Source organism: Myotis nattereri (assembly GCF_964212035.1).
Source record: "Myotis nattereri genome assembly, chromosome: 14".
NCBI lineage: Eukaryota > Metazoa > Chordata > Mammalia > Chiroptera > Vespertilionidae > Myotis > Myotis nattereri.
The window spans coordinates 25,666,889-25,686,539 of NC_138089.1; the positions used below are offsets into that span (position 1 = coordinate 25,666,889).

Consider the following 19,651-nt stretch of genomic DNA (forward strand, 5'->3'; position numbering starts at 1 on the left):
GGTGTTCAATTATTTAAATTATATTTAAACAACAACAACAAAGAAATAGAATGGATTTGAATGTCATCTCACATCTTTTTTCTCCTTCTATTGAAACAGTGATGGCGCATTAAAAGACATTTGAAGTCAAACAGACCTGGTTTCAAACTCCACTTCCACCCCATACCTGCTGTGGGATCTTGGGTAAATCATTTCACTGTTCTGAGCCTGTTTCTTCACCTATAACATGGCATAATCATACTGATAAACATATCTACTTTGTAGCACTATTTTGAAAATTAGACAACTTGGAAAGTGCCTTTCACCTAGTAGGCTTGTTCCTTTGCTGTCACTTGTGTTCCCAGGACATTCCTGGTGCAAAGTAGATGCTCAGTAAGAAATGGGTCAGAGGAATTCTCTTCTCCTTTTCTATACATCAGCTATCTCAGGATAACTGCTTGTAATATTATTTCTTCTTCCATTCTTGAAGCCCCCCATGTTGTAATCAAGCTCCAAATTTGGAGTTTTCCTTCTGCCTTCAAGGTGTCCACTCCTACTTCTTACCCTGTCAGGAGCAGCCCATCTTGAGAGACTCAGAGATCCTTCCAATATTTACCAGATCTCCCTGATCTCTCTTGGCTAATACAGGCATATTTTAGAGCAATGATTCTTGTGTTTTTGTCTGATTCTCAACCCATAGTACAGTGGAACCTCGTTTCTCAAACTTAATTCATTCCGGAAGGCTGTTCGAAAACCGAATTGTTTTTTTCCATTAGAAATAATGTAAATTGGGATCTCCTCCCCCTCTCTTTCCCCTCTCCTCCCCCTCTCTTCCCCCTCTCCTCCCTCTCTCTTCCCCCTCTCCTCCCCCTAAAAAAAAAAGAAATAATGTAAATTGGATTAATCCATTCCAAACCCCCAAATGATTCCATGTTTTAAACTTTCTTATATACAGTACATGTATATTATACTGTCTAATCTATAAACACTTTAAAAACAAAAAGGACATGAAATGTAAATGAAAATTTAACAAAAAGGAAAGGAAATGTACAGTAAAAAATGAAAATTTAACAATAACTATAAGCAGCAACAAAAGCAGAAAAACATTAAAATGTTCATAGCACAATATCCTGAGATTTTAATAGTAGTAAGCTGACTCATATTTGTGCATTCTCTCATTTGTTTGTCACCTGAGAGAAATGTGATTGATCATGCAGGTATCAGCATAAAAAGGTTTTCAGGCTGAAAAGCGAATTGTTCAGAAATGAGGCTCCACTGTACCTTTAATTTTGTATGTGGTAGTGCTGGCAGGCCCAGAGAGGGACGGTAAGAATAGGGCTTCTAGAGTCTAAGACTTGGCTTACAAAACTGGTTCACCACCAGTTATCTGATCTGTCCCTTCCCCTTCCTGTATCCTAGTTTCCTCATCTGTAAAATAAGGGTAATAGTATTACCTGTTCTTACATAGGGTTGTTGAGAGGACCAAATGAGAGAATTCACAGAAAGGGCTTAGAACCATCCTAGCTTGGTCCCTTGCAGAATCATTCTCCCAGAGTTGTGTTTTAACAACATGCTCTGAGTTTTCATCAAAGGTTGTGAGAAGAAGTCACACATCAAACTCAATTTCTATTTGCTGTCAGATTTATGGAGAATATTATCAATATATGACTTCAGTTGAGAAATTTCTCCAGCACAAGAAATTATTGGAATTTTTGCCAGGAAAACTGGGAGATGCCCTTTCCTTTGATATCAAACATTCTGAGGCTGATTCATCCTATTTCCATTTTGGCTTGGTTTCCAGGAAGCTTAGAGCTAAATCTGATGTTTAGTAATCCCAATGGGCTTAACTTCATATTGGTATTTTATGAAATTTATTGTACACATTCTTAATTTTAAGCTTTCTCAACTTCCTTTGAGAGAGGGAGAGAGAGAGAAAGAAAAGAAGAAAAAAGAAAGGGAAAGAAAAAAGGAAGGGAAGGAAGTAGGTATAGTTTGAAAAGTGTGCTTCGCGTTGCCACATGCTCACTGTATCAGATAGAATATAGGTTTAGTTTCCCTAACAGACACCCAAAATAACTGTGGCTTAAATAAAATGAAAGTGGATAACAATCAGGCCATAAGCAGTTCCAGGCTGGGATGATGACTACAAGATAAGAGGTATCCTGGATTCTTATCTTTCTTAAAAATATATTTTTATTGCCGAAACCGGTTTGGCTCAGTGGATAGAGCGTCAGCCTGCGGACTGAAAGGTCCCAGGTTCGATTCCAGTCAAGGGCATGTACCTGGGTTGCGGGCATATCCTCAGTAGGAGATGTGCAGGAGGCAGCTGATGGATGTTTCTCTCTCATCGATGTTTCTAACTCTCTATCTCTTTCCCTTCCTCTCTGTAAAAAATTAATAAAATATATTAAAAAAAATATATATATATATATTTTTATTGATTTTGGAGAGGAAGGGAGTGAGAGAGAAAGAACATCAATGATGAGAGTATCATTGATTGGTTGCCTCCTATGTGCCCCACACTGGGGATTGAGCTGCAACTCCGGCATGTGCCCTGGGAATTGAACTGTGACCTCCTGGTTCATAGGTCAATGCTCAACCACTGAGCCATGCCAGCCAGGCATTGCTTCTTGTTGCTTCACTGTTTCTAGGGTTTTGTCTTTGACCACATATTTCAAGATGGCTTCCTACCATGTTTCATGCCAGCCAGGGGCAAATGGGACCGTGGAGGGCACACCTGGGGCACATAATCTCATAGTTACACACATCTCTTTTTCTTACATCCTATTGGTCAGAACTTAGTCACATGATCACACCCAAGTGCAAGGGAAGCTGGGATATTTAGTTTTTCAGAGGCATATGTCCAACTAAAAATCAGATTTTGAAGAACATCTACCAGTTTCTGCCACATCCGCTGTCTCAGATGTATTTCTTTGCACATAATTATACTCCTGTCTGCCCCAATTTCACTTTTAATCCCTCTAGTCAGTCCAGCCTCCATGCTGCTATCAGAAGTGCTTTCGGATTGAGAGTGCTATTATGGCATTCCCCTGCTCACAAACCTCCCCTGGCTCCCTACTACCCAGAAAAGTGATTCTCGAACATTAATATGCATCAGGAATCACCTGGAGGACATATGAAAGCAGAGAGGACTGGCATAAGAAAATACGAAATGCTGCCATTTGCAATAACATGGATGGACCCTGAGAATATTACTCTAAGTGAAATAAGTCAGGCAGAAAAAGCTAAGAATCATATGATTTCATGCATATGTGGGATATAAAACTAAAACTGGTGGTTACAAACAGCAGTGTGGTGGTTGCCAGAGAGAAGCGGGTGGGAGGGTGGGGGGTAAAGGGGACCTAATATATGGTGACAGAAGATGATATGACTTTGTTGTTGTTTTTTTGTTTTGTTTTTTAAATATATTTTATTGATTTTTTACAGAGAGGAAGGGAGAGAGATAGAGACTTAGAAACACCGATGGGAGAGAAACATCGATCAGCTGCCTCCTGCACATCTCCCACTGGGGATGTGCCCGCAACCCAGGTACATGCCCTTGACCGGAATCAAACCTGGGACCCCTCAGTCCGCAGGCCGACGCTCTATCCACTGAGCCAAACCGGTTTCGGCTAAGATGATGATGATATGACTTTGAGTGGTGGGCACACAGTGCAAGATGCAGATCTTGTAACAGAAATGCACACCTGAAACCTATGTGACCCTATCAACCAGTGTCACCCCAATAAGAAAAAACGAAAAGAAAAAATAAGCATACAAAAAACAGAGAAGGCTGAGCCACAGAATTTCTGATTCATTAGGTATGAGACCTGAGAATCTGTGTTTATTAGGTTCACAGGTGATGCTGATGCTACTGGTCCAGAGACTACATTTTGAGAAACACTGACCTCAAAAATAAAGCCAATGATTCTTGCCCTAGCCTGTGTGGCTCAGTTGGTTGAGCATTGTCCCATGCACCAAAAGGTTACTGGTTTGATTCCTGGTCAAGGCACATGCCCAGGTTTCGTTTCAGGCTCAATTCCCAGTGGGGGCATGCCAGAGGCAGCCCATGGTTGTTTCTCTCTCACATCAATGTTTCTCTCTCCCTCTCCCTTCCTAATATATAAATAAATAAATAAATAAATAAATAAATAAATAAATAAATAAATATTGTATATATATATATATATATATATATATATATATATATATATACATACCCATGCTTCTTTTTTTAAAAAAAAATATTTTATTAATGTTTTACAGAGAGGAAGGGAGAGGGATAGAGAGTTAGAAACATCAATGAGAGAAACACCGATCAGCTGCCTCCTGCACACTCCCCACTGGGGATGTGCCTGCAACCAAGGTACATGCCCTTGACCAGAATCGAACCTGGGACCCTTGAGTCCGCAGGCCAACACTCTATCCACTGAGCCAAACCGGTTAAGACACTGCCCATGCTTCTTAATCTGCCATTCACAACCTGTTCCAGCCTGGTCTCAACCTAGTTTCTAGCTTCATTTCTTATCCTTCCCCTCCCCCTCTACCCAGAGCTCCAGCCACACTGAAGTTTTCATCTCTCTAAGCAGGCCGGCTGTTCACACCTCTATGCCTTGCTGTTTCTTTTGTCTGGAATGTCTGCTGCCCCAGCACCTTCCTTTTCACATCCTCCCTGATGCCTTTGATGACCCTGCAGACTTTGTACATTCTTCTATTATTGCCTTGTGTTTTTGTCTGCCCAGATGTCTTCCCGTATCTGGAGCCTTAGTCACCTACATAGCTCTCAGCCATAGCAACAGGGTCACTGAGTGAGGAAACAAGAGTATGAATGTGAAAGTGAAGGTGAGTATGTGGAGTGACTAAATGAACTAGGAGAGTGAAGAGATGAAATGATGAGCTAATATACAAAGAAATGAGTCATGGTTCATTTGTGCTTGGTTCTCTCCATTGAGTCCTAAGCCCCAGATAAAGGCATTTACTCTCTGACCAGGTTTCCACAAAATTCCAAGTCCTAGCCATCTCTTCCTTCTTGGCAGGAATCACCTGGGACCCCAAACCCACTGAGTTCGTCCTCCGGAGTGTGCAGGGGCTGGGGATCCACACTGGGTCACGCTCCAGCTCAGGGCTTAACTGCCCCCAATCATGCTTGTTTTCACTCACCATGGTGTTTCTGAATGTCAGTTGTAAGACATTTGGAACTCTGGAGAAGAATACTAGGTGGATGCCTTTGAGGGCCAAAGCTTTTTGACCAAACTAGTGATCAGATGTCAGGATTGTTTCAAATTTAAATTGGAGCCTTGATATGCTGGAACTAATCTCCCCCCGCTCCTCATAGGGAGACAGCTTCCTCTGAACCCCATAAAGGAGGCCCCCTCTGACTCCAACAGACATGGATATGGCTATAACAAGGGACCCCCTGTCCCACTGTGGTTGTCAGCTTTGTCAGGGATGGTGCAAGCTGGGGCTGGTAACTTCCTGCATCAAGGCTATTAGCTTCAGAAGGCATCGCACCTCTTTGAGCCTCAGTGTCCTCTTCTGTAGGGTGAGATATCACTACTCCCCTAGGTGTGTGGAGAACATCAAATATGACATGGGCCCTAGCTGGTTTGGCTCAGTGACTAGAATATCAACCGGGTTTGATTCTGGTCAAGGGCATGGATCCCAGGCCCTGGTTGGGGTGTATGTGGGAGGAGACCATTCGAGATGTCTCTCTCACATCGATGTTTCTCTCCCCTCCCCCCTCCCCCTCTCCTCCTCCTCCTCCTCCTCCTCCTCCTCCTCCTCCTCCTCCTCCTCCTTCTTCTTCTTCTTCTTCTTCTTCTTCTTCTTTCTCTCTCTCTCTCTCTCTCTCTCTCTCTCTCTCTCTCTCTCTCTCTCTCTCCTCTCTCCCTCGCCCCCCTCTACTGTCTCTAAAAATTCAATGGAAAAAATATCCTCAGGTGAGGATTAACAACAACAACAACAAACTAGGACACTAAGAGACACATTAGCCTAGGCCTACGCAGAGTCAGGATCATCAATATCTTGTCCCACTGGAAGGCCTTCAGGGGCCATAATATGCATGGAGTTGTCATCTCCTATGATCACAATGTCTTCTTCCAGAATACCTCCTGAAGGCTCTTGAAGAAGTGTCACTCCTTTCAGAAATATGTTCAGGATGGCTGGCGCCATTTTGGGTCTCAGCCCATCTGGCTTTCCAGATGACTTAATAAATTCATAATTCTTTAAAAAATATTTTTATTGATTTCAAAGAGGAAGGGAGAAGGAGAGAAACATGAATGAGAGAGAATCATTGATTGGCTGCCTCCTGCATGCCCCCTACTGGGGATCGAGCATGTGCAACACCCCCCCTCCAGCCCCCCATGTGCCGTTGGCCAGAATCAAACCTGGAATCCCTCAGTCAGTAGGCCGATGCTCTATCCACTGAGCCAAACCAGCTAGGGCTCATAATTCTAAAAAAAATAAATATGTTCAGGGTGGCTTACTGATTTTTATTTTTTTAAATTTTTATTTATTGATTTGAGAGAGAGAGATAGGAAGAGAGAAACATTCATTTGTTGTCCCACTTATTTATGCATTCATTGGTTGATTCTTGTTAATACCCTGACCAGAGATCAAACCCACAACCTTGGCGTACCAGGACAATGCTCTAACCAACTGACTTACCCGGCCAGGGCCTTTCTTTCTCTTTTTTCCTCCCCCCCCCCCCTTTTTTTGTGTTAAATCATAGATTTGCGTGTAAACAGATAATGCACCATGAACATTCCTCTCTGTTAATGAAAACCTTTTGGTGTTGGGGGTCTATGTTTTCAAACTTTTTAAGGAGCTTGTTGAGGTCTGCAAAAGCTTGTGCTAAACCCCTCATTGTGAATTTTCTTGGGGGTTCTTTTTATGGGACAACTGTCATATATGTAGTATGTTATTGGCTGAAAAATCATTATGCAGTGTATGACTATATAGTATTTACTTTCCCCTTCTAACAATTCTACCTAATCTGGGGGCCTCAGATTCCATCCTACCTCCTCTGTAAAACTGTCAGTGTTCCTGTAATTCTACCAATGATGCCTACCATTCTTATGATCTGCCTAATGAACATGGAAATGAGATGTTAATTAAGAACAGGGGGTCTGCAAGCAGGGATGCCATGGTTGCACATATTGTGCACTGCCCAAGCCTAGGAGTACCATTCACATTCTCTACAGCCTTGTAGGGAAGTGAGGCCCCAACGAGTTGTGTAATAAAGTCTGCAAGTCAGATGGACTGAGTTTGAATCTTGGCTCAACCACTTATCAATTGTTTGACTAAGCAAGATACGTAACCTCCTAAAACTCAGTTTCATCTGAGAATGGATGTTGTTAGTACCTACCAAATGGGGTAGTTGAGAAGATTCAGTAGTTTAATGAGTTTAAAATAGTGTGTGGTACAGAGCTAATATTTTCTCTCTGAGAAGGCTATAAACATGGGGACAATGAGTCACTGAAAAACTGCAGCAGCTATTGGTAGGCCTCGCAGTTAGTGGAAGTCAGGGCCTCTTGCTGTCCTCTCTCTTAGGACTGTACTCCATCCTTTTTGCCAAAACTCACTTTTATTAGTCAGGTCTTTTTTAGTCAACAAATGACAAAACTCCAAAGCTAACTAGCTTGAGTTAAAGGAAGCATCTGTGGGCTGATGTAATTGGAGGATCCAATGGAGAATCCAGGGCTCTAGTTACATCATGTAGACCCTGTCTCTTTCTCCATCTCCTGGCTCTGCTCCTCTGAGTTAGCTTTATTCTCAGGCAGGTTCTTTCATGTGACAGGAAAGTGAGTGACCAGGTGGTTCAACCTTAACATTCTATGGCTTTTAATACAAAAAGAAGAGAAAGCCTCTTCTCTCATCATCCATAGAGCAATCTTATGGAAGGCCTTTGATTGGCCCTGCTGGGGTCCCGTGCCCATTCTTTGGGCCAATCATTGTGGCTAAAGGGGTGGGGTGCTATGATTGGCTAAGCTGGGGTCATGTGTCCACCCTAATTTGACAGTCCAGCAAGAGCCACATGGAATGGCTTCAGTACATAGCTGCTGAGTATACAAGAATGCCGTCTGCACGCCCCCTTCGGAGACAGCTCAAAACCTGGGCATGTGCCCTGACTGGAAATCAAATCAGCAACCTTTCTGTGCATAGGACGAGACCCAACTGAGCCACACCAGTCAGGGCCTCCCATTTTTATCTTTATAGCTCAGTTCATTTCTTCAGGGAATCTTCTCTCTTTCTCTCCCATGTGGATCTTAACCTTCCCATAGTAAACTGCATATTCACAATTTGAGGCAGGGATAAGGGCCTATTTATTCATCTGTATTCCCCAGGCTTAGCTTCCTGCCTAGGCTGTGGAAGAGACACTGTTGGTGGCCTATCCAACATCCATTTCCCTTTCCTACTCAGATCTTTGATGGATTCCACCCTCTCTTCCCATTGTCTTGGGCTTAGAGGGAAAGCAGATACTCACTAGTTTAAACTCATTAGTCACCCCTTGCCACAATGGTTGGTTCAGGAATGGGTTATGTGAAGCTTAATTTGGACAAGACACAGGATGGTCTGGAAAGGCTTCTTGCTCTTTTGGTAGGCCCTGGAAGCCAGCTCCTTCCTGCCCCCTCTTGTGCTGACTGTAAATGAGGAAGCATTTGGCCTCTGTCCATTGCTACTGGCTGCCACTAAACAGCTGGAGGGGAACATACTTTAGGTGAAAGCTGACAGCAGAGAGGACAGTGTGGAGATACTGGAACCTTGTTGAACTGCTGGATTGGCCAACCCTGGAACCCACTCTGCCTCAGGACCATCAAGCCCCTAGCTAACATATTTCCTTGTTGTTAATCCACTTTGAGCTGGGCGTGTTGCAGCCACAAGTATCCTCAGAATGTACTTCCTGAATGCATTCATGGGCTAGTGGCCCATGAGCAGGACCCACCAAGCATGCTCTCTTAAACCTTTGCCACCCCACAATAACAGACATTCATATATTCTGGATGCTTTTTAAAAAAACCACAGCAGTCACTTTATTCTTAAATTTGCACTTTACAAAACCACAAAGGAGAAGTCCTTGAGGGAGAGACAGGTAGGGGGTGGGGGGCTGGGGGATGGTAAAGAGGGGGGAGAGGAAGGCCCAGAAATGTCTCCCTCATCTGGGACCAAGCAGAGACTTGGCTCCAGGCCAGCCCAGCAGGGACTCCTGTGACCTGGCTGAACAGAGCTAGGCCAAAGGACTTCAGGGAAAGGCCACAGTCCTCTAGAGACTGTTGCCATATGACATTTGACAAGTCAGCCACAGGCTGAGGCTTCCAGCCGCCCAAAGAAGGAAATGGGCCTCCCTCCCCTTCCTCCTCCAGCCAGGGGAAGTCAGCCTGAGGTGGGGGTGAGGGCTACCCATCTAGTAGCTTTAGGATGCTCTCTCGCTCTTTCAGAGTCTTCCAGGCCTGGTCCTTCTCCTTCTTGGTGGGGGTCCGCTTCTTTTGCCGGGCAGCCATGATCTTGCGGAAGGCATCCATGACCTCATTGTCTGCCATCCGGACTCGCTGCCTCAGCTCCTGCCGGCTCACCTCCTCCTTTGCTAGTCTGTGAAGACAGCCAGCCAGGTGTCATGGGAAGCCCACATCCAGAGTGGGGCCTCTCCCTCTTCCAGACTGAGTCCACCCACCATCCCAGGCTGACACTCCTATGGACTATTCAGACCAAAAAAGCAGAGTTCCTGAACCATACTTACATGGTACCATGTGCTAGGTAGACACTAGCTTAAGCTCTTCAAAACTATTAGCTCAGTTAATCCTCGTAACAACAATGTGAGGTAGGAACCATTAATTATTCCTATGTTACCAGTGACGAAACTGAGGCTCAAGAAGGTTAATAAATGTCCCAAGATCCTACAATCAGTGAGTAAGAGATCTGAATTAAGGCAGGCAGGCTTCAAACAATCTTTTAAAGGTGTTCTGTTGCCAGCAGAATACCTGCTTACTCCAGCATCCAAATTCCAGAGCAACCTAAGGATCCAGGTAGCCTAAGGTCTACAGGAGGCAGGTGAGATGCCAAACTAACCTCTCTGAATAAAATCCAACTTATGAATCCCATTAATAGTGAAGCTGGGATGTTACTTAGAGATCTGATCTACTCCAACCTGGTAATTTTCCAGAAGGAGAGCTGCTGCTCAGGGCAGGAGATGCCTTAAAGCCCTGCAGCTGGTGCAAAGCAGGGCTGAGGGCTGCACTCTGGCTTTCTGATAGCCCCAAATTAGTTCTTTCACTGCCCATTACTTCTGTATCTGCACATCTCTGCTTCTCTCTCCCGACACCCTCCCATCCTTGTATCTCTTTCATCTGTATTTTTCTTTTCTTGCCCTAGAGAGGGAACTAGAAAGAGGCTCTGGATTCAGCCTTGGGCTCAAGTCACATCTGACTCTTTATGGGCTGTGTGACCTTCAGCAGGGCACTCGTTTTATTAGGCCTTTATTTCCTCATTTGGTAAACAGAAAATACCACCTGCCCCTGGGCTATAGTCGACATTAAAGAGGAGGTTGTACATAAACCCCTATCCTTAAACATCCTAGCAGCTTGTCAGCAGCTACCACTCCTTGTAATGGTGCACATCTTTACCAATCATCCACTTGGAGATTGCGAGCCCTTTGCTCTGCCTCTCTTGATGCCCCCAGCACATCTGAGAGAGGCAGAGTTGGCCAAAGGAATGAGTATGCCCTGCACTGTTGGGCCTTTGTGAGAAAGAGTTAGCACCTGCCTGTGACAAGCAGGGAGACTTTAGTTGAGCTGCTTTCTCTATCTCCCCAATAAAAGGGCAGCACTACCATCATCTCCTTCCAGATGTCACCTATACCCTTGTTGTGACCAATTCAGGGCAAAAGATGAGAGTTAATATAAAACGAATAACATTGTGACCAATTCCTTAAAGAACTGGTCCTAAATAACTGGGTAATTTCAGATTAAAAAAACAAATCATGCCTGGCCATTGTGGCTCTGGTTGAGCATCGAATGAGGCGGCACATGCCCAGGTTGAGGGCTTGGTCTCCAATAGACGGTGTGCAGGAGATAGCCTATCAATGATTCTCTCCCATCTTTGATGTTTCTCTCTCTCTCCCTTCCTCTCTCTGAAATAAAAATCACACAACAATGTGAATATAGTTAACACCACTGAACTGTACACTTAAAAATGGGTATAGAGTCAATTTTATATTACATATGTTTTTTTTAAAATATATTTCTTTATTGATTTCAGAGAGGAAGGGAGAGGGAGAGAGAGATAGAAACATCAATGATGAGAGAGAATCATTGATCGGCTGCCTCCTGTACGCCCCCGACTGGGGATCAAACCCAACCCGGGCATATGCCCTTGGCCGGAATCGAACCTGGGACCCTTCAGTCCGCAGGCCAACGCTCTATCCACTGAGCCAAACCGGCTAGGGCTATATTACATATTTTTCACCACAATTATAAGTATATGAATAAATCATAGAAGCCTGAGCCCTAGTCTGCAGGATGAGAATCTATTTGAGACATAACTTGCGGGTTGGTGCCTGATATTAAAAATATTTTCAAGGCTCTTCAGGTGATTTAGAGGCCCTGCTAGGTTTGGAAGCCTGTTGTAAAGCCCCCACAAGGTGACAAGCAGTGGCCAAGGCCTTGTTGGCCAACCCCTGGCCCATGCATCCCATCCACACTCACCTCAGCAGGTCATGTTTCTTGGTGCGGTTGTGGGCACTGAGTGCCTTCAGCTCGGCCTGCCGTTTGCGCAGCTCGGCGAGGACCTCATCCTCCGAGTCCTCTGCAGGGCGGTCCTCAGACTCCAGCAGGCCCTGGGCGATCAGCTCCTCCTTGATGCGGCTCTCCAAGGACTTGGTATGTGGCACGCTGCAGGGAAAGGCAGCCCTCAGCTCAAGGGCCAGTTTGCAAGGGGGACCCCTTGGAGGTATCCACGGTTAGTGAACACCTCCTTCTCTTTGGGCACCCCCTTTTTATCTATGTAGATATAAAAATATAAAGACAAGCAAATCTTGTCTTGTTTCAAACACAAGTAACATATCCATTGCCCCCCCCCCAAAAAAAGAATTTTAATTTTTATAATGTCAAAAACCCAAAGAGAAACATTATTATTTTGTTACATTAACATTATTTTGCTGTTATTAAGATGCTACATATAATATACATATTTTGTTATGTTATTTTATACACACACAGTACTCCTTCCTTATCAGGGAGGGATACCTTCTAAGACCCCCAGTGGCTCCCTGAAACCATGCATAGTACAGAACCCTATAATATACTGTTTTTCTACATATACATACTTATGATAATGTTTAGTTTAAAAATTAGGCACAGTAAGAGATTAACAACATGCCCAGCCAGCGTGGTTCAGTGGTTGAGCATTGACCTATGAACCAGGAGGTCACGGTTTGATTCCCGGTCAGGGTGCCGGGTTGCGGGCTTGATCCCCAGTGTGGGGCGTGCAGAGGCAGCCAATCAATGATTCTCCCTCATCATTGATGTTTCTATCTCTCTCTCCCTCTCCCTTCCTCTCTGAAGTCAATAAAGTATATTTTTTAAAAAGAGGTTAACAATAACTAATAATAAAATAGAACAATTATAACAATTTACTGTAATGAAAGTTATTTGAATGTGGTCTCTGATAACCAATTGATAACTGAGATAGCTACTAAGTGACTAATGGGTAGATAGAGGACATAGTGTGGATATGCTGGACAAAGGAATGACTCACATCCCAGGTGGGATGGAGCAGATGGCATGAGATTTCATCATGCTACTCAGGACAGCACAAAATTTAACACTTACAAATTGTTTATTTCTGGAATTTTCCATTTAATATTTTTGGACCACAGGGAACAGAAAACTGGGGGAAGCAAAACAGCAGACAAGGGGGAGACTGCTGTGAATATATATATATATATTTTCCAGATTTTAAAAATGTATTTTTTTGTTGACTTCAGAGAAGAAGGGAGAGGGAGGGAGGGAGAGATAGAAACATCACCCTACTGGGGATTAAGCCCACAACCCAGGCATGTGCCTTGACCAGGAATCGAACCCGTGACCTCCTAATTCATAGGTTAACACTCAACCACTGAGCAACACCGGCCAGGCTATTCCAGATTTTGTTATATATTATTTCCAGTCTTTTATTATAGATCATTTGTGTTTTTCCCTATGTACACACATTTAAATATATCTTAAATAAAAAAGGACCACACTGTCTGTACTGTGCTACAAGTGACATTTTCCCCACTTAGTACTGTACTGTTTACATCTTTTCATGTCAATTAATTGTATTTCTCTTATATGATTAATAGTTGCAAGTTATTTTATCATATAGAGTTATGACAATTTAGCCAACCACTGACCTTCAGTTGGACATTTAGGTTGTTTGCAGTAAGAACAGTGCTCTGATTAACAACCTTGTACCAAGTCTGTGCATGCAGAAATGCTGGGCCAGCATGCATATTTGAAACTTTTACTGGCTTTCTCAAACTGCCCTCGGCCTCTCTATTAATTAAGAATTCCCCATGTCAGGATGAACAAAAGTCAACAGAAACAGGAGCCAGACTATGAGGTGTGGATAAGATGCCACTTACCTGAAAGGCTTGTTCTGATTTCGGGGAGAGGTGCTTGCCCCGTCGGCCCCTGATTCTTTCCCAGACATGTCAGGAATAGGGGAGTCCTCCATAGGGGAAATAATATTTTCCTAGAAGACCACATAAATGAAGTAGAAGGAGAAAGAGCTATAGTATTTCTGTTTTCCTGCTCCCCTCTGACTACATGAAGAGTCTTCACAGACGAAAAATATCCTTTTATTTTTCTGATCCCATCCAGCCCAGGAAGCCTTTCCAGCCTCTAAAAAGCTTTGATCATTTTAGAAATCCCCTTTTTTTTGTATTGATTCCAATAGAGGGGAGCACAGAAGAGCAAAGATAGCACTCAATGACAGAGATAGCAGCTAAGGTTTGTTAAATGTTTGCAATGCACCAGGCACTGTGCTAAGCACATTGTTGCAGAGGCTGCTAGCTGTCCAAAAGCCAATTCTTTTTAGAAAATTATATTTTTATTGATTTCAGAGAGAAAAAGAGATAAAAACATCAATGATGAGAATCATTGATCAGTTGCTTCCTGCATGCCCCACACTGGGGATGAGTCTGCAACATGGGCATGTGCCCTGACTGGGAATCGAACTGTGATCTCCTGGTTCATAGGTGGACACTCAACCACTGAGCCACACTGGCTGGGTTTATAGCTGCCCACATACACACTACTTCCCAGCCTTCCTTGAAGTCAGGTGTAGTCACGTGACAAATTCTTTCCAGTGGAAAGTGATCAGGAGAGACAAAAGCTACAGCCAGTCATAGCCCATTAGTCTTCTTTCACACACCCCTCCTGGCTCTTTTTCTGTGGGCTTCGACTGCCAATCACACCCAGAGTAACCTTGTGCAGACTGCATGTTTAAGATGGCAAAGTCACCACAGCTGGTGTCCTTGTCTGATGGTGTGGGACAGAGACCCCCCTCCTCCCCTCAGCCAACCTGAAGCATGTGCCTGAGACTGTTACATGAGAGAGAAATACATTATTGTGTTTGGGCCAGAGAGGAGACCAAGGCTCAGTGAGGGGAAGGCATGTGCCTAAGGTCAGACAGAGAGCATAAAGAAAAGGGTTCCTGAACCTGGAGTTTGAGTCCTGCTTCTTTGTAATAGCTGTGTGGCCTCAAGCAAACAGTTCCTTTTTTTTGAGCCTCAATCTTCTTGTGTGTAACATGAGGCTAACCACTGTGCTTGCCTCCAACGAGAGGGTGTGTGGAAAGTCACTTGCACAGGGCTCAGCCCTTAGCCAACACTCAAGTAACTGTGAAGCAGTGGCTACCTTTGGGGAGGTTAGAGACTGGGAAGGGCTTCTAGGATGCTGGTAATGTTTTATCATACAAGTGCTCATTTGTGAAAAGTTACAAAGCTATACATTTAAGACCTATGTACTTTTCTAAATGTATAATATACTTCAGTAAAAATGAAATAAGCCTGGCTGGTGTGGCTCAGTTGGTTGGTGCATCGTTCCATACACCAGAAGGTGGCGGGTTCAATACCTGGTTAGGGCACATACCCAAATTGCAAGTTTGGTCCCCAGTTGGAGTGTGTGTGGGAGGCAAACAGTTGATATTTCTCTCACATTGATTCTCTCTCCCTCCCTCTCCATCCCTCCCTCTCTTCTCCCCTCCTTCCCTCTCTCTCTCACTCTGAGATTTTTAAAAGAAAAGAATGAAAGAAAACATTAAAATAGAAAGTAAATGTGGTTGCTGTTTTGGGTTGGGGTGCTCACCTCCACCAAGGCCTGCAGGAGGCGCTGTGTCAGGGCACCAAATGGGCATCCATCTTCAGGCTGCTCATGCTGGGCCTCAGACTTTTTCAGCAGGGCATCCACATCTGAAGCAGGCAGAGAAGTGGTGGGTAACTGGGCTGAAGTTCTGGGAACTCAAGTCCTAGCCTGGGGTAGGCAGCGAGGTGAGGGGCCTACCTTTAGTGTCCAGTTCGGTCAGTGGCCCCATAAGGCCTTTCTTCTTGTCAGCCACAGCTGCTGCCCGGGCCCCGTCCTTCTGCTCCTCCAGCAGGTCCTCCTGTGCCCAGCGTTGGGAGTAGTGCTTTCCCAGGGGCGGGATCTGTAGGAGAGACTTTAGGGCAGCCGTGGGCAAACTACGGCCCATGGGCTGGATCCGGCCAGTTTGAAATGAATAAAACTATTGAAAAAAAAGACCGTACCCTTTTATGTAATGATGTTTACTTTGAATTTATATTAGTTCATACAAACACTCCATCCATGCTTTTGTTCCGGCCCTCCGGTCCAGTTTAAGAACCCATTGTGGCCCTCGAGTCAAAAAGTTTGCCCACCCCTGCTTTAGGGTCAGGAGAAGGAATTCTCTTGTATTGCTTGAATTTATTACTGCCTATATGGATTACTTTTTCAAATACATTTTTAAAAAATTCAGGCAAGTGACGTGACATAGGCAGATCAAAGTCCTGTGGCAGCCCTCAAAAGAGACCAACTTTCTGCTGGGAAATCTGCAAAGGAGTTTTGGTGAAGGTAACACGAAGTCAGGGTTTGAACAGTGAATCAGTGTGCCAAGAGGAGGAGAGCACGTGCAGAGGCTCAGAGCCCAGCAAGGATCCTGTGGGGTCAGGAGTAAGGGTAAGGTGCTTGGTGGGGCTGGTGGATGCAGCAATGAAGAGGGAGCATGGCCAGGAAACTGGAGAGGGGCGCTGCGGCTGTGCCACCACAGACTGAGACACGTGGACTCGATCCTGTGGGTAACGAGAGCCAGAAGACTGGGAGCAGGGTTGTGTCACATCTGAGCATGACAGTGGACCTATGGGAGAGTTCCCCCAACACGTCTATTTTCTACACTTCCTTTAATGGGATCTGTTTTATTTTCATCATCAAAAAATAAACTTTTACATTTTAAAGAAAAAAAGGCCCCTTTGGAGGCAGGAAGTATTAAGAATCTGTTTGGGTGAAAGCTGATGGAAGTCTTGAACCAAAACAGAGGGGATGGAGATGTGCAAACAAGAGAAAGCCTCACTGAATTCGATAGTAACCATCTGGATGGGATAGAAGGGAGACAATGCAGGGAGAAAGATGAGAGATTGGATGTCTGAGTGGGATAATGGGGCAGACAGGAGACGGGGCAGGGTAGGGAAAGGAAGATGATATATGGCTTTGGGAGCTTTAATGCTGAGGCACCTCTGAGCCCTCTTGTTTTCTACCTTGTCTGTTGAGGCTCAGGGTTTCTACCTTGTAATGTTCAGCCTCATCTTCTGGGGGTTTCAGCAGCTCCTCTAGCGTGCGCACCTCCTCATTAGTGATGTCAGCACAGTAGGGCTCCACTGAAGCCCAGAACCTGCAGGGAGAAACAGATCCTCAGTGGGCACCCATGCCCCACAAGCCTCAGCCCAGGGCTTCCCCACATCTCCACTTCCCGAGTCCCAATGCCCCTCTATGTTCTCTGGCCCAGAACCTGTTGGGGGCATCATTCTTGGGGATCCGTGGCACATCAATTGGGTCATCAGTGAATTCATATTCCTGGATCTTGGGCTGAAGGTTTTTGGATTTGGGTCGCCCGGGGCCAGGGCCCGGTCCATGTCCTGCCTTCCCTTCCAGTTTCTGCTTCTTGGGCTTCCCATGTTTGGGGGGAGCCCCAAGCTCATGGTCTCGACCCAGCTTCAGGAATCGTCGGTCACCTTTCTTATCCTGCCAGTCAGTGAGGATCTGCAATTCAGAGACTGACACTGAGGGGGAGAAGGGAAGACACAGGACAACTCTTTTTCCGGTAAAGAACTAGGATCTAGAACTTGAGGAGACACCAAGATCTTTCCCCATCCCCCTTTTATTTAGTAAACTCCTATTCATCCCTCAAACTTTTCTGTACCTCTCTCAGGATTTTATTCATATACTTATCATTCCATTCATTTGTCTGTACTCTGATGCACTTCTGTAGTACTTAGCAGAAAGGCCAAAAAAACAACCCCAGTACATGTTAGCTCTGGGAAAATATGCTGGTGGTAACTTTTCGGTGAAAACAAGTAAGCCTCCCAGCAAACCTTCACTTATAACATTAGGCTGAGCCTTTGCAAAAAAAAAAAAAATCTCTCTTAATCCTCACAAAAACTCTGAGATAGGAGCTATTTTTCAGCTCGGTTTACAAATAGAGAACTGATGCTCAGAAATAGAATGTAACTTTCCCAAAGTCATAGAGCTGAAAACAGCAACACTAGCAAGTGCTTAGGCCAAGATTCAAAAGCAGGTTTCCTCATTCCGTGGTTAAGGGTACTAGCGGTACCCCTAACCATAACACATCACCTGGTACTTGTCTGCACCCACCCTCCTTTTAGTTGGCAAACTCCCTAAAGCCAGAATTGTCCTAATTACCTCTCTCTAATGATTTGCATAGTACCCACAACATAATGGAGGGTGAGGTGTGTGTGTGTGTCAATAAATGCTTGAATTAAAAATTTTGCAATTTATGAGGATTACCCACGTTCCTGCATATCACACAAGCCCATTTTGGGTCTCTCCCTCCCCCTCCAACCTCCTGTGCCCCAGGCTTTAGCAGATGGGGCTAACTGAATGACCCACCCATAACTTGTCACAGTCCATCCCTGGTGATGTCCCCGCTGTAGGGTATCACCTGGGTTTCAGCCTCCAACACTCGCAGGCGCCGGCTGGCAGAGGAAAGCAGGGTCTCAAGTTCCAGCTGCAGTGTGTCCAGCTCCTCAATGCCGATGCCATCGTCCTCAGAGCGGGCCAGCACTGCCGTGTAGCGTGGACAAACTTTCAGGTGGTCCACAGACTTGAAGTCATGGAACTGCAAGGGGCAGTCCTTCAGTTCACTCATGGCCTAGGATACAGGACCCTAGGGAGCTGGAGAGGAGAGGGCCATTGATGGTAGATGGAACAGCACAAGAAAAGCCCAAGGGCTCTCTCCATCATGTGCGAGCGCCAAGGAGAAAACCAGGCTTCAGTACCCTTTTGACAGATTGATAGCACAGTTTCTACTCACAGAGCACCTACTGCGCACCAAGCACAGGGCATTTTACCAGCTTCTCATTGAATTCCAACTCCTTGAACAGGAACCATGTGATCTCCATTTTACAAATAAGGAAACTGAGACTCTGTAAGGGGGGTTACAAACTTACCAAAAGGCAATTTGAATGCAGGTGGTTGTGCATCTGTGCGCCTCACCACCATGATGTGCTATGCCCTGTCTTTCTGATGCTCTTCCCTTTTGTTCTACTCCTCCTGGGTTCTGCTATCTAAGCCTCTGAGTTCCAAGCATCCCATTCTCACAATGTGTTCATTCGCCTCCCAGCCTCGTCTTGTCTCGCCCATCCCCACCTTTGCCCCTCCCTGATAATGGTTAAGAATGTGGCTGGTAAGCCAGACATACCAGGGTACAAGCCCAGGCTTTACCATTCTCTATTTATGTGACTGATAATGTTATTTAACCTTCCTGAGTCTCGGTTTTTCCATCTGTAAAATGGGGACGAAAGAAGTCTGGGTCTGTTTCCTTTTAAGAAGTCTGAATCTGTAAAATGGGGATAACAACAGTACCTACCTCCCCGGGACGTTCTGAGGATTAAGAGATGATGCTCGTCAAGAGCCCAGTTCAGTGACTGGCACAGAAATGGGACTGCTTAAAGGCTGGCGCCCCCCCACCTTGGGTCGCCCCAATACCCCGCCTTCAGGGTCCCCGTCCTCTCGGGACCCCCTAACGCGGCCCCCGCCCCCTCCACCTCCTCACCCCAGCCACCTACGACCACCGGGTCGCGACAGGGGGCGGGGAGTTCCGGTTGGTGTATCCACCACCCGGAACTGGCTGAGAGCGGGCCCTGCAGTTGACGCGGGGCGGAGACACGGAAGGGCGAGCCCTCGGTGGCCAGCGGGGGAGGACTTGCTGGCCGCCCGCGAGCCCACTGCCAGGGTGAGGGGTGCGCCTCGGGTCTACCCTAGGGATCAGCCGGGCTGGAGGGCGGGGCTCGGCGGCCGGGTTTTCAGTCTGACGGTTAGTCCCGCCGAGCCCCTGGGGCCGGCGGTAGGAGGGGCCGGAGAAAGGATGGGGGCGCAGAACCGGAAGGAACGAAGGTCTCCTCCGCCTC

The 19,651-nt window shown here is 45.6% G+C and overlaps 1 protein-coding gene across 4 annotated transcripts; it reads right to left on the reverse strand.

Annotated features, from left to right (window-relative positions):
- Nucleotides 1-8,982: 8,982 nt before the first annotated feature.
- TADA3 (transcriptional adaptor 3) lies at nt 8,983-19,616 on the reverse strand. 4 transcript variants are annotated; one of them, XM_081105717.1, is made up of 9 exons: nt 19,289-19,616; nt 18,184-18,416; nt 17,014-17,264; nt 16,791-16,896; nt 15,519-15,660; nt 15,324-15,427; nt 13,598-13,707; nt 11,679-11,864; nt 8,983-9,567 (listed from the first exon to the last, which is right to left on the reverse strand). In XM_081105717.1, the coding sequence occupies exons 2-9, from the start codon at nt 18,388-18,390 to the stop codon at nt 9,375-9,377; spliced, it is 1,299 nt and encodes a 432-aa protein (XP_080961843.1). In that variant the 5' UTR covers nt 18,391-18,416; nt 19,289-19,616; the 3' UTR covers nt 8,983-9,374. The 4 variants fall into 4 exon arrangements, with proteins under 4 accessions (XP_080961843.1, XP_080961841.1, XP_080961842.1 ...); XM_081105715.1 differs by having other exon boundaries at nt 19,111-19,583; XM_081105716.1 differs by having other exon boundaries at nt 18,692-19,576.
- Nucleotides 19,617-19,651: the final 35 nt, after the last annotated feature.

What these genes read in the sequence shown, in the direction of transcription:
- TADA3 (XM_081105717.1), bottom strand. Translation starts at nt 18,390, where the DNA reads ATGAGTGAACTGAAGGACTGCCCCTTGCAGTTCCATGACTTCAAGTCT. An exon ending in AAGAATGATGCCCCCAACAG is followed by an intron (nt 16,897 to 17,013) that starts GTTCTGGGCCAG and finishes TTCTCCCTGCAG; the next exon opens with GTTCTGGGCTTCAGTGGAGC. An exon ending in GACCGAACTGGACACTAAAG is followed by an intron (nt 15,428 to 15,518) that starts GTAGGCCCCTCA and finishes TGCCTGCTTCAG; the next exon opens with ATGTGGATGCCCTGCTGAAA.